Here is a 20,816-nt window from a genome sequence, read left to right as displayed (position 1 = left end):
GAAGGAGCTAAAAAAGTGAATCAAATGGAGACAGCCCAGTGTGAAAACACAGTGTACCACAATTTCAATGTCAAATCAACAAAGAGACAACTGTTCCTCCAACATGACAGGGACAAGGTCTGGGAGAATAGTCAAGCCTGCAGACCGTCTGGATTTATAAAGACAGAGAGCTGGGCGCTGCCACTCGAGGGGTGGGGGGTGGGGGGGTGGTGGTGGTGGGTAGTGGTGGCGGTTAGTGGTCAGGGAGAAGGGGTAGCAAGTGTAGAAGCTTGTATTTAAATCTATCTGGGTAAGGATTAGGGTGGGAGGTGTTATGTGTGCATTCAGGCAGAGCAAAGGTTAATGTGGGACTGGAGAACCATAATGCACATGTTTAGTTTTCTTTACCCTTTCACAGCCCATCCCTAATTGCTGGAGGACAGTGAAGAGTAAACCACAGTGTGGGTCTGGAGTCACATGGAGGCGAGGCCAGCAGATCAATCAAATGTGTTCTTACAACAATCAAGGTCAAGGTCACCATTACTCTATCTGTATTGGATGACCCACCTCTTATGTGCAGCATTGGCACTGACCAGCACTGCCAGCCCTTCCCATGCCTGGCTGGTCTTGCTGCTGCCCATCCTGCAGCCAGGATGGGTGTAGAGGCCTCCTCAGTGTCTAAAAGATGTTCTATTAATGCGTCACTAAACCTTTTGTGGAGATTTTCCCTGCAGTCACCCTGGGCTGGAAGTGCTGAGATGGGTCCACGTGTCTGGACTTTAAATATGGTGCCCGGTGTGATGAAGCGGCGAGGTGATGGTGTGACAGGTGAATGAGAGCCTGCCTGTCATCGAAATGTGTCTTTCCTGGGATTGCAGAACTAGGGGGAGGAGATGCTAGAGCGGTATCGTTGCTGGATTCGTAATCCAGACACTCAGGGTTATGCTCTGGGGATCCAGGTTTGAATCTCACCACAGCAGATGGTGCAATTTGAATCCAATGAAAATCTGAAATTAAAAATCTAAGATGACCATGAAACCATTGCTGATTGTTGTAAAAACCCACCTGGTTCAATCACTAATGTCCTTTAGGGAAGGAAATCTGCTGTCCTTACCTGGTCTGGTCTACATGTGACTCCAGACCCACAGCAATGTGGTTGACTCTTAAACACCCTCTGAACAAGGGCAACTAGGGATGGGTAATATATGTTAGCCTAGTCAGCAATGCCCACATCCTATGGATGAATTAAAAAAATAATGTGGTGGGTTTGGGACAATACGGCGAGAATACCCGCCAGGGGTAAAATGTTTTACGCTACTGCACTTAGTGCAAATCTGGGACGGACAGTTCTGTCCAGTGTTTCTTTGGCATAAGCAATTGTTTATCCAACTATCAGAAATCATGAGTGTTTTCAGCAGCCTCAAATTTGCAGGTCTAAAAGATTAAGAGATTTTACTTTGCACTTTTTCGCTAAGATTTATGTAACAAAAGAGAAGCACTGAACATCTGCACACAATCGAAATATTAAATATAACAACTGTGTATCATTGATAATATCTCTATTTTAAAGTTGCAGAATTTTAATCTGGCTACTTAGGTAACTCAGTATTTACAAAGGCTCCTGCTGTACAATATTTAGAATATTAATTTCTTTAGGAAAGTTAAAATAATGCACTTCATAACAGCAAAAAGCTGAGTTAATAATGGTATTCATTAGAAAGCACTAACGTTTTTAATTGTTGCATCTTAGCTTTTCTGACAAGCCATTTCTAAAAGCATTGAACAAGGGATATACTTGTTTCATAGAACTTTGAGTCAACAGAAAACCCACACATACTGACCTGAAAACAAGGAGTGCTGTAAAAACTCGGCAGGTCTGGCATTGTCTGTGGAGAGAGAGGGAAACAGAGTTAACATTCCAAATCCAATGTTGGAGTTGTATAGAAGCTTGGCGAGGCCACAGCTGGAGTACTGTGTGCAGTTCTGGTCACCACGTTATAGAAAGGATGAATACACTGGAGGGGGTGCAGAGGAGATTCACCAGGATGTTGCCTGGGATGAAACATTTAAGTTATGAAGAGAGGTTGGATGGACTTGGGTTGTTTTCGTTGGAGCAGAGAAGACTGAGGGGCGACCTGATCGAGGTGTACAAGATTATGAGGGGCATGGACAGGGTGGATAGGGAGCAGCTGTTCCCCTTAGTTGAAGGGTCAGTCACAAGGGGACATAAGTTCAAGGTGAGGGGCAGGAGGTTTAGGGGGGATGTGAGGAAAACCTTTTACCCAGAGGGTGGTGACGGTCTGGAATGCGCTGCCTGGGAGGGTGGTGGAGGTGGGTTGCCTCACATCCTTTAAAAAGTACCTGGATGAGCACTTGGCACGTCATAACATTCAAGGCTATGGGCCAGGTGCTGGTAAATGGGATTAGGTAGGTAGGTCAGGTGTTTCTCACGTGTCGGTGCAGACTCGATGGGCCGAAGGGCCTCTTCTGCTCTGTGTGATTTTGTGATTCTGTGATCACTGCCCTGCTCACTTCTCACTGACCTGCACACTGAATGAATTTATTTCCCTTTCAGGCAAACCGTCAATTTTAACTTTCTTATCTTTGTTTTCACCTAACTCCCTGTGATTGGCCCACTCTGTGATTGGACTGCTCGCTTCCCACTGACCCGCTCGCTTCCCACTGACCCGCTCGCTTCTCACTGACCCGCTCGCTTCCCACTGACCCGCTCGCTTCTCACTGACCCGCTCGCTTCCTACTGACCCGCTCGCTTCTCACTGACCCGCTCGCTTCCCACTGACCCGTTCGCTTCTCACTGACCCGCTCGCTTCCCACTGACCCGCTCGCTTCTCACTGACCCGCTCGCTTCCCACTGACCCGCTCGCTTCTCACTGACCCGCTCGCTTCCCACTGACCCGCTCGCTTCTCACTGACCCGCTTGCTTCCCACAGACCCGCTCGCTTCTCACTGACCCGCTCGCTTCCCACTGACCCACTCGCTTCCCACTGACCCGCTCCCTTCTCACTGACCCACTCGCTTCCCACGGACCCGCTCGCTTCTCACTGACCCGCTCGCTTCCCACTGACCCGCTCGCTTCTCACTGACCCGCTCGCTTCTCACTGACCCGCTCGCTTCCCACTGACCCGCTCACTTCTCACTGACCCGCTCGCTTCCCACTGACCCGCTCGCTTCTCACTGACCCGCTCGCTTCTCACTGACCCGCTCGCTTCCCACTGACCCGCTCGCTTCCCACCTGACCCGCTCGCTTCCCACTGACCTGCTCGCTTCTCACTGACCCGCTCGCTTCTCACTGACCCGCTCGCTTCCCACTGACCCGCTCGCTTCTCACTGACCCACTCGCTTCCCACTGACCCGCTCGCTTCCCACTGACCCGCTCGCTTCCCACTGACCCGTTCGCTTCTCACTAACCCGCTCGCTTCTCACTGACCCGCTCGCTTCTCACTGACCCGCTCGCTTCCCACTGACCCGCTCGCTTCCCACTGACCCGCTCGCTTCTCACTGACCCGCTCGCTTCCCACTGACCCGCTCGCTTCTCACTGACCCGCTCGCTTCCCACTGACCCGCTCGCTTCTCACTGACCCGCTCGCTTCCCACTGACCCGCTCGCTTCCCACTGACCCGCTCGCTTCTCACTGCCCTGCTCTCTTCTCACTGACCCGCTCGCTTCCCACTGACCCGCTCGCTTCTCACTGACCCGCTCGCTTCCCACTGACCCGCTCGCTTCTCACTGACCCGCTCACTTCCCACTGACCCGCTCGCTTCTCACTGACCCGCTCGCTTCCCACTGACCCGCTCGCTTCTCACTGCCCTGCTCTCTTCTCACTGACCCGCTCACTTCCCACTGACCCGCTCGCTTCTCACTGACCCGCTCGCTTCCCACTGACCCGCTCGCTTCTCACTGACCCGCTCGCTTCCCACTGACCCGCTCGCTTCTCACTGCCCTGCTCTCTTCTCACTGACCCGCTCGCTTCACACTGACCTGCTCGCTTCTCACTGACCCGCTCGCTTCTCACTGACCCGCTCGCTTCCCACTGACCCGCTCGCTTCCCACTGACCCGCTCCCCTCTCACTGACCCGCTCGCTTCTCACTGACCCACTCGCTTCCCACTGACCCACTCGCTTCCCACTGACCCGCTCGCTTCTCACTGACCCGCTCGCTTCTCACTGACCCGCTCGCTTCTCACTGACCCGCTCGCTTCTCACTGACCTGCTCGCTTCCCACTGACCTGCTCGCTTCTCACTGACCCGCTCGCTTCCCACTGACCCGCTCACTTCTCACTGACCTGATCGCTTCCCACTGACCTGCTCACTTCTCACTGACCCGCTCGCTTCTCACTGACCTGCTCGCTTCCCACTGACCTGCTCACTTCTCACTGACCCGCTCGCTTCCCACTGACCTGCTCACTGAATGAATTTTTTTTTCCTTTCAGGCAAACCGTCAATTTTAACTTTCATATCCTTGTTTTCACCTAACTGTCTGTGATTGGCCCTCCCTATGATTGACCCTCCCTGTGATTGACCCTCCCTGTGATTGACCCTCCCTGTGATTGCCCCTCCCTGTGATTGCCCCTCCCTATGTTTGGCCCTCCCTGTGATTGACCCTCCCTGTGATTGCCCCTCCCTGTGATTGCCCCTCCCTATGATTGGCCCTCTCTGTGCTTGGCCCTCCCTGTGCTTGGCCCTTCCTTTGTTTGGCCCTCCCTGTGATTGGCCCTCCCTGTGCTTGGCCCTTCCTTTGTTTGGCCCTCTCTGTGATTGGCCCTCTCTGTGATTGGCCCTCTCTGTGATTGGCCCTCTCTGTGACTGTTAGCTCAACTCATTTTGCAAACACTCCTACAATCTAACACTTCTCTGGTCCTGACTTGGCTGTCCCTGATTTTGCCTTTAGCTGCTCAGGTCCTGAGATCTGGATTTCCTTCCTTAAACTCTGTACCTCACTCTCTCTTGGCATTACCCCCACCCCCCCCACCACCACCACCACTTTTCAGCTCCTGTACTCTTGCCTCTTTCGCTGAGTGTTTGTTCACCTCTCCCCACATCTGAATCCATTGTCTTGGTGTCAGATTTTATTACTCATAGTCTTGGGGACGCTCCTCATGTAGATTTTGCTGTGCTCAAGGTATCTAAGCTGGTGTTGTTTTTTGATTGAAACTCTATCCCCTAATTTCTTATAGATGCCTCTGGTTTGAGTGCTGGGAACAGTTTCGAGGATGATCTGAGTCTTGGAGCTGAGGGTAAGTGGCATTTTCTTTCTTGATGGAGAGCCTCGTGTATTGAACCTGTGGGTCATTCAACCCCCATCTCCCCTCACACTCTGAACTTTAAGGTAAAGATTGAACTCAGAAATTGGTCAAGGCTCATGTTTCTCTTTAATAGTTTATCATAACATCAATAGACTTACATACATCACTACCCACCTCGCTCTTAACTGAAATCAGTGCCATATTCACAAACATTGTTCCCATAGCTTCTGCGCTGTACCTTACACTGTGAAAAACCTGGCCAAGTTGCTGCTTCTATTCCTGCTGCTCCTTAGTTTAGCTGGTCCCATTTTAGTTCATCCAAACCCCTTATTAACCTACCTGGAAAAACTCAGCAGGTCTGACAGCATTTGCGGAGAGGAACACAGTTAACATTTCCAGTCCGTATGACTCTTCAACAGAAGTTCTGATGAGTCATATGGACTTGAAACTTTAACTGTATTCCTCTCCACAGATGTTGTCAGACCTGCTGAGTTTTTCCAGGTATTTTTGTTTTTGTTTTGGATTTCCAGCATCCACAGCTTTTTGTTTTTATCTTTCCCCTTATTAAACTGATGTTTTGAGAAACCCCATCCTGTATAGTGCCGCTACTCCTGTTACTGCTAAACACACATTTCCTAAAACTACCAGAAACCACCACTGTGACCATGACTATCACAAAGCACTCCTCAAACTGGAAAATCCTTACATATTGGAATGACCTCATAGGTGGATACTCATTCTGTGGTGTGATGGGCTCAGCCATCTTTTTACTAACATTGAAAAAGTCACTCATTGTGTCAATGCCTGGTTCTCAGGGTTTTATTTAAGGTCTAGTTCCAAGGTTCCATGGAATGCTAAGAGGCAAAGTTTGGCTACTTTCTGAAAATTGTCCATTACTTACTTTGGGCTTTCAAATATTCACAGCTCTTAAGTTGAATGGATTGGCTCCTAGGCTCAACCCCCAAGACCCTGATGCCCTGACTCCTCAGAGTATCAGTCACTTTTAAACCAACCCCTCCTGTTCTTGCTGAGCCAAGACTTCATGCATTAACTTTGACTTCTTTGTCTGTTCTCTGCCATCCCCAGACAGCGAAACCTCATCAGAATGACCTATTGGATTATGACCAATACACGAAACACAATCCTTATACAAGCCAGTGATTTAGAAAGTTGTAGCACAATTTCTTCATGACATGAGGTATAGGATGTCAAACTCAATTACTTATGTACACCACTTATACTATAGTGCCTTCCATATGAACACCCCCAAAGTTCATCATTGCTTCACACTTCTCCATATTGAATTCCATCTGCTATGGGTGGGCTGATGGGGGAGTGAAAAAGGAAGTACTGGTGAAAGACCATAAGAAATAGGAGCAGGAGTAGGCCATTCAGCCCATCGAGCCAGCACCACCATTCAGTAAGATCATGGCGGATCAGTTGTGGTCTTAACTCCACTTTCCTGTCTGTCCCCATAAACCTTGACTCTCTTGTAAATCAAAATTCTGTCTAACTCAGCTTTGAATATACCCAGTGACCCAGCTTCTTCTGCTCCCTGGGGAAGAGAATTCCAAAGATTATCAACGATCTGAGAAAAGAAATTTCTCTTCATTTCTAACTTAAATGGACGCCCTTTAAAGTGTGCCACCTAGTTCTAGATTCCCCCATGAGAGAAAACATCCTCCCAGCATCTACCTGCAAGCCCCCTCAATTTTCTAATAAGATCACCTCTCATTCTACTAAACTCCAATCAGTATAGGCCCAGCCTGCTCAATCTTTCCTTATAAGACAGCCCCTTCATCCCAGGAATCAGCCTAATGAATCTTCTCTGAACTGCTTCCAGTGCAGGTATATCCCTCCTTAAGTGTGGCGACCAGTATAGTAGGTGTCTCTAGGAGTGACTCACCAATGGGTTGCACAGAGTCAGGTAGCCTTCTCCACTTTTATACTCAATCACCCTTGCAATAAAGGACAAGTTCCCATTTGCCTTCCTAATTACTTAATTAGGCGACAGGAACCTTGGCTTTATTTTTTTTAACTCATTCAAGGAATGTGAGCATCGCTGGCTGGGCCAGCATTTATTGCCTATCCCTAATTGCCCTTGAGAAGGTGGTGGTGAGCTGCCTTCTTGAACTGCTGCAGTCCATGTGGTGTAGGTACACCCACAGTGCTGTTAGGGAGGGAGTTCCAGGATTTGACCCAGCGACAGTGAAGGAACAGAGATATATTTCCAAGTCAGGATGGTGTGTGACTTGGAGGGGAACTTCCAGGTGATGGTGTTCCCATGTGTCTGCTGCCCTTGTCCTTCTAGATGGTAGTGGTTGTGGGTTTGTAAGGTGCTGTTGAAGGAGCCTTGGTGAATTCCTGCTGTGCATCTTGTAGGTGGTACACACTGCTGCTACTGTGCATCGGTGGTGGAGGGAGTGAATGTTTGTGGATGGGGTGCCAGTCAAATGGGCTGCTTTGTCCTGGATGGTGTCAAGCTTCTTGAGTGTTGTATAGGCAAGTGGGCAGTATTCCATCACACCCCTGATTTGTGCATTGTAGATGGTGGACAGGATTTAGGGAGTCAGGAGATGAGTTACTCTCTGCAGGATTCCTAGCCTCTGACCTGCTCTTGTAGCCACAGTATTTATATGGCCAATCCAGTTCAGTTTCTGGTCAATGGTAACTCCTAGGATGTTGATAGTGGGACATTCAGCAATAGTAATGCCATTAAGGTCAAGGGGCGATTGTTAGATTTTCTCTTGATGGAGATGATCATTGCCTGGCACTTGTGTGGCCGTAATGTAACTTGCCACTTGTCAGCCCAAGCCTGAATATCATCCATGTCTTGCTGCATATGGACATGGACTGTTTCAGTCTCTGAAGAGTTGTGAATGGTGCTGCATGTTGTGCAATCATCAGTGAACATCCCAACCCTATGATGGAGGGAAGGTTATTGATGAAGCAGCTGAAGATGGTTGGGCCGAGGACACTACCCTGAGGAACTCCTGCAGTGATGTCCTGGAGCTGAGATGATTGAACTCCAACAACCATCTTCCTTTGTGCTAGGTATGACTCCAAGCAGCAGAGAGTTTTCCACAGAGTCAAATACAACTAAGCTGGTAAACCATTTTACTCACCTCAAAGTCCTGCACATTTGGAAGTTCAGGAAAGAAGTGTCCTGGGATTTCCACATTGAACAGGATGTGTATTCCATGGGAATGGGGTGCTCTGCCATGCCTTTAGTTATCAGACTAACTCTTTTTTATTCTTTCCATGGGATGTGGGTATCCCTGGCATGACCATCATCTATTGCCCATCCCTAATTGCCCTTGAAACTGAGTGGCTTGCTCGGCCATTTCAGGGGCCAGTTAAGAGTCAACCACATTGCTGTGGGTCTGGAGACACCTGTAGGTCAGACCAGGTAAGGACAGCAGATTTCCTTCCCTAAAGGGCATTAGTGAACCAGATGGATTTTTACAACAACTGATGATGGTTTCATGGTCATCATTACTGGGATTATTTTACAATTCCAGATTTCTTATTATTAATAATTAATAGAGTTTATTATTTGAATTTAAATGCCACCATCAGAAATAGACTAGGGATTCATATAAACTTCAACAGTTTCTCATCAATCCAAACCATCTCTTGTGCTGAGGTAATTTTTAGATTTTTTTTGTTAACTTGTTCCCTCACATTCACACTCACTCTGGGTTCTGGCCCACAGCTCCTTCAGATCCATGCTCCTTATCTATTGGTCTCAGGCACCGTTTCCTCTCTGACTCACTCTCTCTGTCTCTCACTATCTGTTGTGTGAGCATTGTGTGTTCTCTGAATTTGGCAGAGACAGCTGTGTGTTCTCTGAACTCGGTAGTATCAGAGCTGTGTGTTCCCTGAACTCGGAAGTATCAGAGCTGTGTGTTCCCTGAACTCGGTAGTATCAGAGCTGTGTGTTCCCTGAACTCGGTAGTATCAGAGCTGTGTGTTCCCTGAACTCGGTAGTATCAGAGCTGTGTGTTCCCTGAACTCGATAGTATCAGAGCTGTGCGTTCCCTGAACTCGGTAGTATCAGAGCTGTGTGTTGTTTGAAGGCATCCTGTTGGCACTGTACCTTGGTTGAACTCTATATTTCGTATGTGAATGACTGGATCAAATTATTTATTCTTTGGACATGAGCGCCACTGGCAAGGTCTGTATTCATTGCCCATCCCTAATTGCCCTTATATATGTGGCAGTGAGTTGTCTTCTTGAATAGCAGCAGCTTGTGTGGTGTAGATACACCCACAGCGCTATTAGGGACAGGGTTCCAGGATTTGGGCCTAGCAATAATAAAGGAATGGTGATATGTTTTCAAGTCAAGATGGTATGTGACCTGGACAGGAACCTGCATGTGGTGGTGTTCCTATGCACCTGCTGCCCTTGTTCTTAAAGGCAGTAGAGATCATAGGATAAGAAGGTGCTGTTGAAGGGGCCAAAGGGACAGAGCGTCAGTCATAATTTATGGTATAACAGGAGGCCATTGGCCAATTGAATCCATGCCATGTCTCCGAGAAGCAATCCAGTCAGTCCCATTCTCCTGCTTTATCCCCATAGCCCTGCAAATGTATTCCCTTCAGCTGCCCATCCAATTTCTTTTTGAAATCATTGACCACCACCCCGCTGAAGGCTGAATGGTGGGGATTGTCTCAGCTGTTGTGGTGAATTTTGTCACAGCTGTCAAAATGTGAGCAGAGTTTTCAGCACAGGTTGTTGGATGTGGATTGGCTTGAAGCTTCCTCGGTGAGATGAAAGCTCTTAAAAAATATATTTCTTTTTGTCATCTTTGTAGTTACAGAGCACCTACGAGGCAGGAGACAGTCTCAAGAGCTGCATAACTGTAATAACATTAAGTTAACACAGCATGGCAAAGGTATGCACTCTACTGAGTGTCCTCTTTACTTTTTGCTTCGATCACCTTCAGCCTTCCAGACCAGGTGACTTTCTACCCTAAGTTTAGCCAGCTTTTCCAGGACTTTCTTCCTCTCAATTATCACCCCATCCAGTGCTTCTGCTATCTCCACTTCTATTAATACTTTGTCAGCCTTCTCCTCCTTTGTAAACGCCAATACAAAATACTCAGTAATTAACCCAGCCTTGTCCTGTGCTTCTAAAATATTTCATCTTCCTTGTCCCTAATAAGGCCCACTCCACTGCTTACTACCATTTACTATTTAGAAGATTTTTGGGTTTCCTTTTATGTTGACCTTGGTGAGTTTCTGCAGTGCATCTTGTAGATGGTACACACACTGCTGTGCATCTTGTAGACGGTACACACACTGCTGTGCATCTTGTAGATGGTACACACTCTGCTGTGCATCTTGTAGATGGTACACACACTGCAGTGCATCTTGTAGATGATACCCACACTGCAGTGCATCTTGTAGATGGCACTCACACTGCAGTGCATCTTGTAGATGGCACGCACACTGCAGTGCATCTTGTAGATGGTACACACACTGCTGTGCATCGTGTAGACGGCACACACACTGCTATGCGTCTTGTAGATGGTACACACACTGCTATGCGTCTTGTAGATGGTACACACACTGCTGTGCATCTTGTAGATGGTACACACACTGCTGTGCATCTTGTAGATGGTACACACACTGCAGTGCATCTTGTAGATGGCACACACACTGCAGTGCACCGTGTAGATGGTACACACACTGCTGCGCATCTTGTAGATGGCATGCACACTGCAGTGCACCGTGTAGATGGCACACACACTGCAGTGCACCGTGTAGATGGCACACACACTGCAGTGCATCGTGTAGATGGCACACACACTGCAGTGCATCGTGTAGATGGCACACACACTGCAGTGCATTGTGTAGACGGCACACACTCTGCTATGCATCTTGTAGATGGTACACACACTGCTGCGCATCTTGTAGATGGTACGCACACTGCTGTGCATCTTGTAGATGGTACACACACGGCTGCGCATCTTGTAGATGGCACGCACACTGCAGTGCACCATGTAGATGGCACACACACTGCAGTGCACCGTGTAGATGGTACACACACTGCTGCGCATCTTGTAGATGGCAAGCACACTGCAGTGCATCGTGTAGATGGTACACACACTGCAGTGCACCGTGTAGATGGTACACACACTGCTGTGCATCTTGTAGATGGTACACACACTGCAGTGCATCTTGTAGATGGTACACACACTGCTGTGCATCTTGTAGATGGTACACACACTGCTGTGCATCTTGTAGATGGTACACACACTGCTGTGCATCTTGTAGATGGTACACACACTGCTGTGCATCTTGTAGATGGTACACACACTGCTGTGCATCTTGTAGATGGTTCTCACACTGCTGTGCATCTTGTAGATGGTACACACACTGCAGTGCATCTTGTAAATGGTACACACACTGCTGTGCATCTTGTAGATGGTACACACACTGCTGCGCATCTTGTAGATGGTACACACACTGCTGTGCATCTTGTAGATGGCACGCACACTGCAGTGCATCTTGTAGATGGTACACACACTGCTGTGCATCGTGTAGACGGTACACACACTGCTGTGCATCGTGTAGACGGCACACACACTGCTATGCATCTTGTAGATGGTACACACACTGCTGTGCATCGTGTAGACGGCACACACACTGCTATGCATCTTGTAGATGGTATACACACTGCTGTGCATCTTGTAGATGGTACACACACTGCAGTGCATCTTGTAGATGGCACACACACTGCAGTGCACCGTGTAGATGGTACACACACTGCTGTGCATCTTGTAGATGGCATGCACACTGCAGTGCACCGTGTAGATGGCATGCACACTGCAGTGCACCGTGTAGATGGCACACACACTGCAGTGCACCGTGTAGATGGCACACACACTGCTGTGCATCGTGTAGACGGCACACACACTGCTATGCATCTTGTAGACGGTACACACACTGCTGCGCATCTTGTAGATGGTACGCACACTGCTGTGCATCTTGTAGATGGCACGCACACTGCAGTGCATCTTGTAGATGGTACGCACACTGCTGCGCATCTTGTAGATGGTACACACACTGCTGTGCATCTTGTAGATGGTACACACACTGCAGTGCATCTTGTAGATGGCACGCACACTGCTGTGCATCTTGTAGATGGTACACACACTGCTGTGCATCGTGTAGACGGCACACACACTGCTATGCATCGTGTAGACGGCACACACACTGCTATGCATCTTGTAGACGGTACACACACTGCTATGCATCTTGTAGATGGTACACACACTGCTGTGCATCTTGTAGATGGTACACACACTGCAGTGCATCTTGTAGATGGTACACACACTGCTGCGCATCTTGTAGATGGCATGCACACTGCAGTGCACCGTGTAGATGGCACACACACTGCAGTGCACCGTGTAGATGGCACACACACTGCTGTGCATCGTGTAGACGGCACACACACTGCTATGCATCTTGTAGATGGTACACACACTGCTGCGCATCTTGTAGATGGCACGCACACTGCAGTGCACCATGTAGATGGCACACACACTGCAGTGCACCGTGTAGATGGTACACACACTGCTGCGCATCTTGTAGATGGCACGCACACTGCAGTGCATCGTGTAGGTGGTACGCACACTGCAGTGCACCGTGTAGATGGTACACACACTGCTGTGCATCTTGTAGATGGTACACACACTGCTGTGCATCTTGTAGATGGTACAAACACTGCTGTGCATCTTGTAGATGGTACACACACTGCTGTGCATCTTGTAGATGGTACACACACTGCTGTGCATCTTGTAGATGGTACACACACTGCTGTGCATCTTGTAGATGGTACACACACTGCTGTGCATCTTGTAGATGGTACACACACTGCAGTGCATCTTGTAGATGGTACACACACTGCTGCGCATCTTGTAGATGGTACACACACTGCTGCGCATCTTGTAGATGGTACACACACTGCAGCGCATCTTGTAGATGGTACACACACTGCAGTGCATCTTGTAGATGGTACACACACTGCAGTGCATCTTGTAGATGGTACACACACTGCAGTGCATCTTGTAGATGGTACACACACTGCTGCGCATCTTGTAGATGGTACACACACTGCTGCGCATCTTGTAGATGGTACACACACTGCAGTGCACCGTGTAGATGGCACACACACTGCAGTGCATCGTGTAGATGGCACACACACTGCAGTGCATTGTGTAGACGGCACACACTCTGCTATGCATCTTGTAGATGGTACACACACTGCTGCGCATCTTGTAGATGGTACGCACACTGCTGTGCATCTTGTAGATGGTACACACACTGCTGCCCATCTTGTACATGGCACGCACACTGCAGTGCACCATGTAGATGGCACACACACTGCAGTGCACCGTGTAGATGGTACACACACTGCTGCGCATCTTGTAGGTGGCACGCACACTGCAGTGCATCGTGTAGATGGTACACACACTGCAGTGCATCTTGTAGAAGGTACACACACTGCTGTGCATCTTGTAGATGGTACACACACTGCTGTGCATCTTGTAGATGGTACACACACTGCTGTGCATCTTGTAGATGGTACACACACTGCTGTGCATCTTGTAGATGGTACACACACTGCTGTGCATCTTATAGATGGTACACACACTGCTGTGCATCTTGTAGATGGTTCTCACACTGCTGTGCATCTTGTAGATGGTACACACACTGCAGTTCATCTTGTAAATGGTACACACACTGCTGTGCATTTTGTAGATGGTACACACACTGCTGCGCATCTTGTAGACGGTACACACACTGCTGTGCATCTTGTAGATGGCACGCACACTGCAGTGCATCTTGTAGATGGTACACACACTGCTGTGCATCGTGTAGACGGTACACACACTGCTGTGCATCGTGTAGACGGCACACACACTGCTATGCATCTTGTAGATGGTACACACACTGCTCTGCATCGTGTAGACGGCACACACACTGCTATGCATCTTGTAGATGGTACACACACTGCTGTGCATCTTGTAGATGGTACACACACTGCAGTGCATCTTGTAGATGGCACACACACTGCAGTGCACCGTGTAGATGGTACACACACTGCTGTGCATCTTGTAGATGGCATGCACACTGCAGTGCACCGTGTAGATGGCACACACACTGCAGTGCACCGTGTAGATGGTACACACACTGCTGTGCATCTTGTAGATGGCATGCACACTGCAGTGCACCATGTAGATGGCACACACACTGCAGTGCACCGTGTAGATGGCACACACACTGCTGTGCATCGTGTAGACGGCACACACACTGCTATGCATCTTGTAGATGGTACACACACTGCTGTGCATCTTGTAGATGGTACACACACTGCAGTGCATCTTGTAGATGGCACACACACTGCAGTGCACCGTGTAGATGGTACACACACTGCTGTGCATCTTGTAGATGGTACGCACACTGCAGTGCACCGTGTAGATGGCACACACACTGCAGTGCACCGTGTAGATGGCACACACACTGCTGTGCATCGTGTAGACGGCACACACACTGCTGTGCATCTTGTAGATGGTACACACACTGCTGCGCATCTTGTAGACGGCACACACACTGCTATGCATCGTGTAGACGGCACACACACTGCTATGCATCTTGTAGATGGTACACACACTGCTGCGCATCTTGTAGATGGTACACACACTGCTGTGCATCTTGTAGATGGTACACACACTGCTGCGCATCTTGTAGATGGCACGCACACTGCAGTGCATCGTGTAGATGGTACGCACACTGCAGTGCACCGTGTAGATGGTACACACACTGCTGTGCATCGTGTAGACGGTACACACACTGCTGTGCATCGTGTAGACGGCACACACACTGCTATGCATCTTGTAGATGGTACACACACTGCTCTGCATCGTGTAGACGGCACACACACTGCTATGCATCTTGTAGATGGTACACACACTGCTGTGCATCTTGTAGATGGTACACACACTGCAGTGCATCTTGTAGATGGCACACACACTGCAGTGCACCGTGTAGATGGTACACACACTGCTGTGCATCTTGTAGATGGCATGCACACTGCAGTGCACCGTGTAGATGGCACACACACTGCAGTGCACCGTGTAGATGGTACACACACTGCTGTGCATCTTGTAGATGGCATGCACACTGCAGTGCACCATGTAGATGGCACACACACTGCAGTGCACCGTGTAGATGGCACACACACTGCTGTGCATCGTGTAGACGGCACACACACTGCTATGCATCTTGTAGATGGTACACACACTGCTGTGCATCTTGTAGATGGTACACACACTGCAGTGCATCTTGTAGATGGCACACACACTGCAGTGCACCGTGTAGATGGTACACACACTGCTGTGCATCTTGTAGATGGTACGCACACTGCAGTGCACCGTGTAGATGGCACACACACTGCAGTGCACCGTGTAGATGGCACACACACTGCTGTGCATCGTGTAGACGGCACACACACTGCTGTGCATCTTGTAGATGGTACACACACTGCTGCGCATCTTGTAGACGGCACACACACTGCTATGCATCGTGTAGACGGCACACACACTGCTATGCATCTTGTAGATGGTACACACACTGCTGCGCATCTTGTAGATGGTACACACACTGCTGTGCATCTTGTAGATGGTACACACACTGCTGCGCATCTTGTAGATGGCACGCACACTGCAGTGCATCGTGTAGATGGTACGCACACTGCAGTGCACCGTGTAGATGGTACACACACTGCTGTGCATCTTGTAGATGGTACACACACTGCTGTGCATCTTGTAGATGGTACACACACTGCTGTGCATCTTGTAGACGGTACACACACTGCTGTGCATCTTGTAGATGGTACACACACTGCTGTGCATCTTGTAAATGGTACACACACTGCTGTGCATCTTGTAGATGGTACACACACTGCTGTGCATCTTGTAGATGGTACACACACTGCAGTGCATCTTGTAGATGGTACACACACTGCAGTGCATCTTGTAGATGGTACACACACTGCTGCGCATCTTGTAGATGGTACACACACTGCTGCGCATCTTGTAGATGGTACACACACTGCAGCGCATTTTGTAGATGGTACACACACTGCAGTGCATCTTGTAGATGGTACACACACTGCTGTGCATCTTGTAGATGGTACACACACTGCAGTGCATCTTGTAGATGGCACACACACTGCAGTGCACCGTGTAGATGGTACACACACTGCTGCGCATCTTGTAGATGGCATGCACACTGCAGTGCACCGTGTAGATGGCACACACACTGCAGTGCACCGTGTAGATGGCACACACACTGCTGTGCATCGTGTAGACGGCACACACACTGCTATGCATCTTGTAGATGGTACACACACTGCTGTGCATCGTGTAGACGGCACACACACTGCTATGCATCTTGTAGATGGTACACACACTGCTGTGCATCTTGTAGATGGTACACACACTGCAGTGCACCATGTAGATGGCACACACACTGCAGTGCATCTTGTAGATGGTACACACACTGCTGTGCATCTTGTAAATGGTACACACACTGCTGTGCATCTTGTAGATGGTACACACACTGCTGTGCATCTTGTAGATGGTACACACACTGCAGTGCATCTTGTAGATGGTACACACACTGCAGTGCATCTTGTAGATGGTACACACACTGCTGCGCATCTTGTAGATGGTACACACACTGCTGCGCATCTTGTAGATGGTACACACACTGCAGCGCATTTTGTAGATGGTACACACACTGCAGTGCATCTTGTAGATGGTACACACACTGCTGTGCATCTTGTAGATGGTACACACACTGCAGTGCATCTTGTAGATGGCACACACACTGCAGTGCACCGTGTAGATGGTACACACACTGCTGCGCATCTTGTAGATGGCATGCACACTGCAGTGCACCGTGTAGATGGCACACACACTGCAGTGCACCGTGTAGATGGTACGCACACTGCTGTGCATCTTGTAGATGGCATGCACACTGCAGTGCACCGTGTAGATTGCACACACACTGCAGTGCACCGTGTAGATGGCACACACACTGCTGTGCATCGTGTAGACGGCACACACACTGCTATGCATCTTGTAGATGGTACACACACTGCTGCGCATCTTGTAGATGGTACGCACACTGCTGTGCATCTTGTAGATGGTACACACACTGCTGCGCATCTTGTAGATGGCACGCACACTGCAGTGCACCATGTAGATGGCACACACACTGCAGTGCACCGTGTAGATGGTACACACACTGCTGCGCATCTTGTAGATGGCACGCACACTGCAGTGCATCGTGTAGATGGTACGCACACTGCAGTGCACCGTGTAGATGGTACACACACTGCTGTGCATCTTGTAGATGGTACACACACTGCTGTGCATCTTGTAGATGGTACACACACTGCTGTGCATCTTGTAGATGGTACACACACTGCTGTGCATCTTGTAGATGGTACACACACTGCTGTGCATCTTGTAGATGGTACACACACTGCTGTGCATCTTGTAGATGGTACACACACTGCAGTGCATCTTGTAGATGGTACACACACTGCTGCGCATCTTGTAGATGGTACACACACTGCTGCGCATCTTGTAGATGGTACACACACTGCAGCGCATTTTGTAGATGGTACACACACTGCAGTGCATCTTGTAGATGGTACACACACTGCTGTGCATCTTGTAGATGGTACACACGCTGCAGTGCATCTTGTAGATGGCACACACACTGCAGTGCACCGTGTAGATGGTACACACACTGCTGCGCATCTTGTAGATGGCATGCACACTGCAGTGCACCGTGTAGATGGCATGCACACTGCAGTGCACCGTGTAGATGGCACACACACTGCTGTGCATCGTGTAGACGGCACACACACTGCTATGCATCTTGTAGATGGTACACACACTGCTGCGCATCTTGTAGATGGTACACACACTGCTGTGCATCTTGTAGATGGTACACACACTGCTGCGCATCTTGTAGATGGCACGCACACTGCAGTGCACCATGTAGATGGCACACACACTGCAGTGCACCGTGTAGATGGTACACACACTGCTGCGCATCTTGTAGATGGCACGCACACTGCAGTGCATCGTGTAGATGGTACGCACACTGCAGTGCACCGTGTAGATGGTACACACACTGCTGTGCATCTTGTAGATGGTACACACACTGCTGTGCATCTTGTAGATGGTACACACACTGCTGTGCATCTTGTAGATGGTACACACACTGCTGTGCATCTTGTAGATGGTACACACACTGCTGTGCATCTTGTAGATGGTACACACACTGCTGTGCATCTTGTAGATGGTACACACACTGCTGTGCATCTTGTAGATGGTACACACACTGCTGTGCATCTTGTAGATGGCACACACACTGCAGTGCATTGTGTAGACGGCACACACTCTGCTATGCATCTTGTAGATGGTACACACACTGCTGCGCATCTTGTAGATGGTACGCACACTGCTGTGCATCTTGTAGATGGTACACACACTGCTGCGCATCTTGTAGATGGCACGCACACTGCAGTGCACCATGAAGATGGCACACACACTGCAGTGCACCGTGTAGATGGTACACACACTGCTGCGCATCTTGTAGGTGGCACGCACACTGCAGTGCATCGTGTAGATGGTACACACACTGCAGTGCACCGTGTAGATGGTACACACACTGCTGTGCATCTTGTAGATGGTACACACACTGCTGTGCATCTTGTAGATGGTACACACACTGCTGTGCATCTTGTAGATGGTACACACACTGCTGTGCATCTTGTAGATGGTACACACACTGCTGTGCATCTTGTAGATGGTACACACACTGCTGTGCATCTTATAGATGGTACACACACTGCTGTGCATCTTGTAGATGGTTCTCACACTGCTGTGCATCTTGTAGATGGTACACACACTGCAGTGCATCTTGTAAATGGTACACACACTGCTGTGCATCTTGTAGATGGTACACACACTGCTGTGCATCTTGTAGATGGCACGCACACTGCAGTGCATCTTGTAGATGGTACACACACTGCTGTGCATCATGTAGACGGTACACACACTGCTGTGCATCGTGTAGACGGTACACACACTGCTGTGCATCGTGTAGACGGCACACACACTGCTATGCATCTTGTAGATGGTACACACACTGCTGTGCATCGTGTAGACGGCACACACACTGCTATGCATCTTGTAGATGGTACACACACTGCTGTGCATCTTGTAGATGGTACACACACTGCAGTGCATCTTGTAGATGGCACACACACTGCAGTGCACCGTGTAGATGGTACACACACTGCTGTGCATCTTGTAGATGGCATGCACACTGCAGTGCACCGTGTAGATGGCACACACACTGCAGTGCACCGTGTAGATGGTACGCACACTGCTGTGCATCTTGTAGATGGCATGCACACTGCAGTGCACCGTGTAGATTGCACACACACTGCAGTGCACCGTGTAGATGGCACACACACTGCTGTGCATCGTGTAGACGGCACACACACTGCTATGCATCTTGTAGATGGTACACACACTGCTGTGCATCTTGTAGATGGTACACACACTGCAGTGCATCTTGTAGATGGTACACACACTGCAGTGCATCTTGTAGATGGTACACACACTGCTGTGCATCTTGTAGATGGTACACACACTGCAGTGCATCTTGTAGATGGCACACACACTGCAGTGCACCGTGTAGATGGTACACACACTGCTGCGCATCTTGTAGATGGCATGCACACTGCAGTGCACCGTGTAGATGGCACACACACTGCAGTGCACCGTGTAGATGGTACACACACTGCTGTGCATCTTGTAGATGGTACACACACTGCTGTGCATCTTGTAGATGGTACACACACTGCTGTGCATCTTGTAGATGGTACACACACTGCTGTGCATCTTGTAGATGGTACACACACTGCTGTGCATCTTGTAGATGGTACACACACTGCTGTGCATCTTGTAGATGGTACACACACTGCAGTGCATCTTGTAGATGGTACACACACTGCTGCGCATCTTGTAGATGGTACACACACTGCTGCGCATCTTGTAGATGGTACACACACTGCAGCGCATTTTGTAGATGGTACACACACTGCAGTGCATCTTGTAGATGGTACACACACTGCTGTGCATCTTGTAGATGGTACACACGCTGCAGTGCATCTTGTAGATGGCACACACACTGCAGTGCACCGTGTAGATGGTACACACACTGCTGCGCATCTTGTAGATGGCATGCACACTGCAGTGCACCGTGTAGATGGCATGCACACTGCAGTGCACCGTGTAGATGGCACACACACTGCTGTGCATCGTGTAGACGGCACACACACTGCTATGCATCTTGTAGATGGTACACACACTGCTGCGCATCTTGTAGATGGTACACACACTGCTGTGCATCTTGTAGATGGTACACACACTGCTGCGCATCTTGTAGATGGCACGCACACTGCAGTGCAC

General features: G+C 49.3%; 1 protein-coding gene across 5 annotated transcripts in view; it reads left to right on the top strand.

Moving 5' to 3' along the window:
* Positions 1–20,816, top strand: part of tespa1 (thymocyte expressed, positive selection associated 1) — a 91,790-nt gene that overhangs the window by 43,935 nt on the left and 27,039 nt on the right. For 4 of the 5 annotated variants that reach the window (XM_041174623.1, XM_041174621.1, XM_041174624.1 and 1 more), the window contains one exon: positions 5,174–5,233. In XM_041174623.1, the coding sequence (XP_041030557.1) occupies positions 5,174–5,233 (60 nt within the window). Of the gene's footprint in view, positions 1–301; positions 808–5,173; positions 5,234–20,816 lie in introns of those variants that run through there. The other variant, XM_041174619.1, reaches the window with a different exon arrangement.

This window comes from Carcharodon carcharias, chromosome 25 (assembly GCF_017639515.1).
Source record: "Carcharodon carcharias isolate sCarCar2 chromosome 25, sCarCar2.pri, whole genome shotgun sequence".
In the NCBI taxonomy this organism is placed as follows: domain Eukaryota; kingdom Metazoa; phylum Chordata; class Chondrichthyes; order Lamniformes; family Lamnidae; genus Carcharodon; species Carcharodon carcharias.
This window is presented reverse-complemented; position numbering and strand designations above follow the sequence as displayed.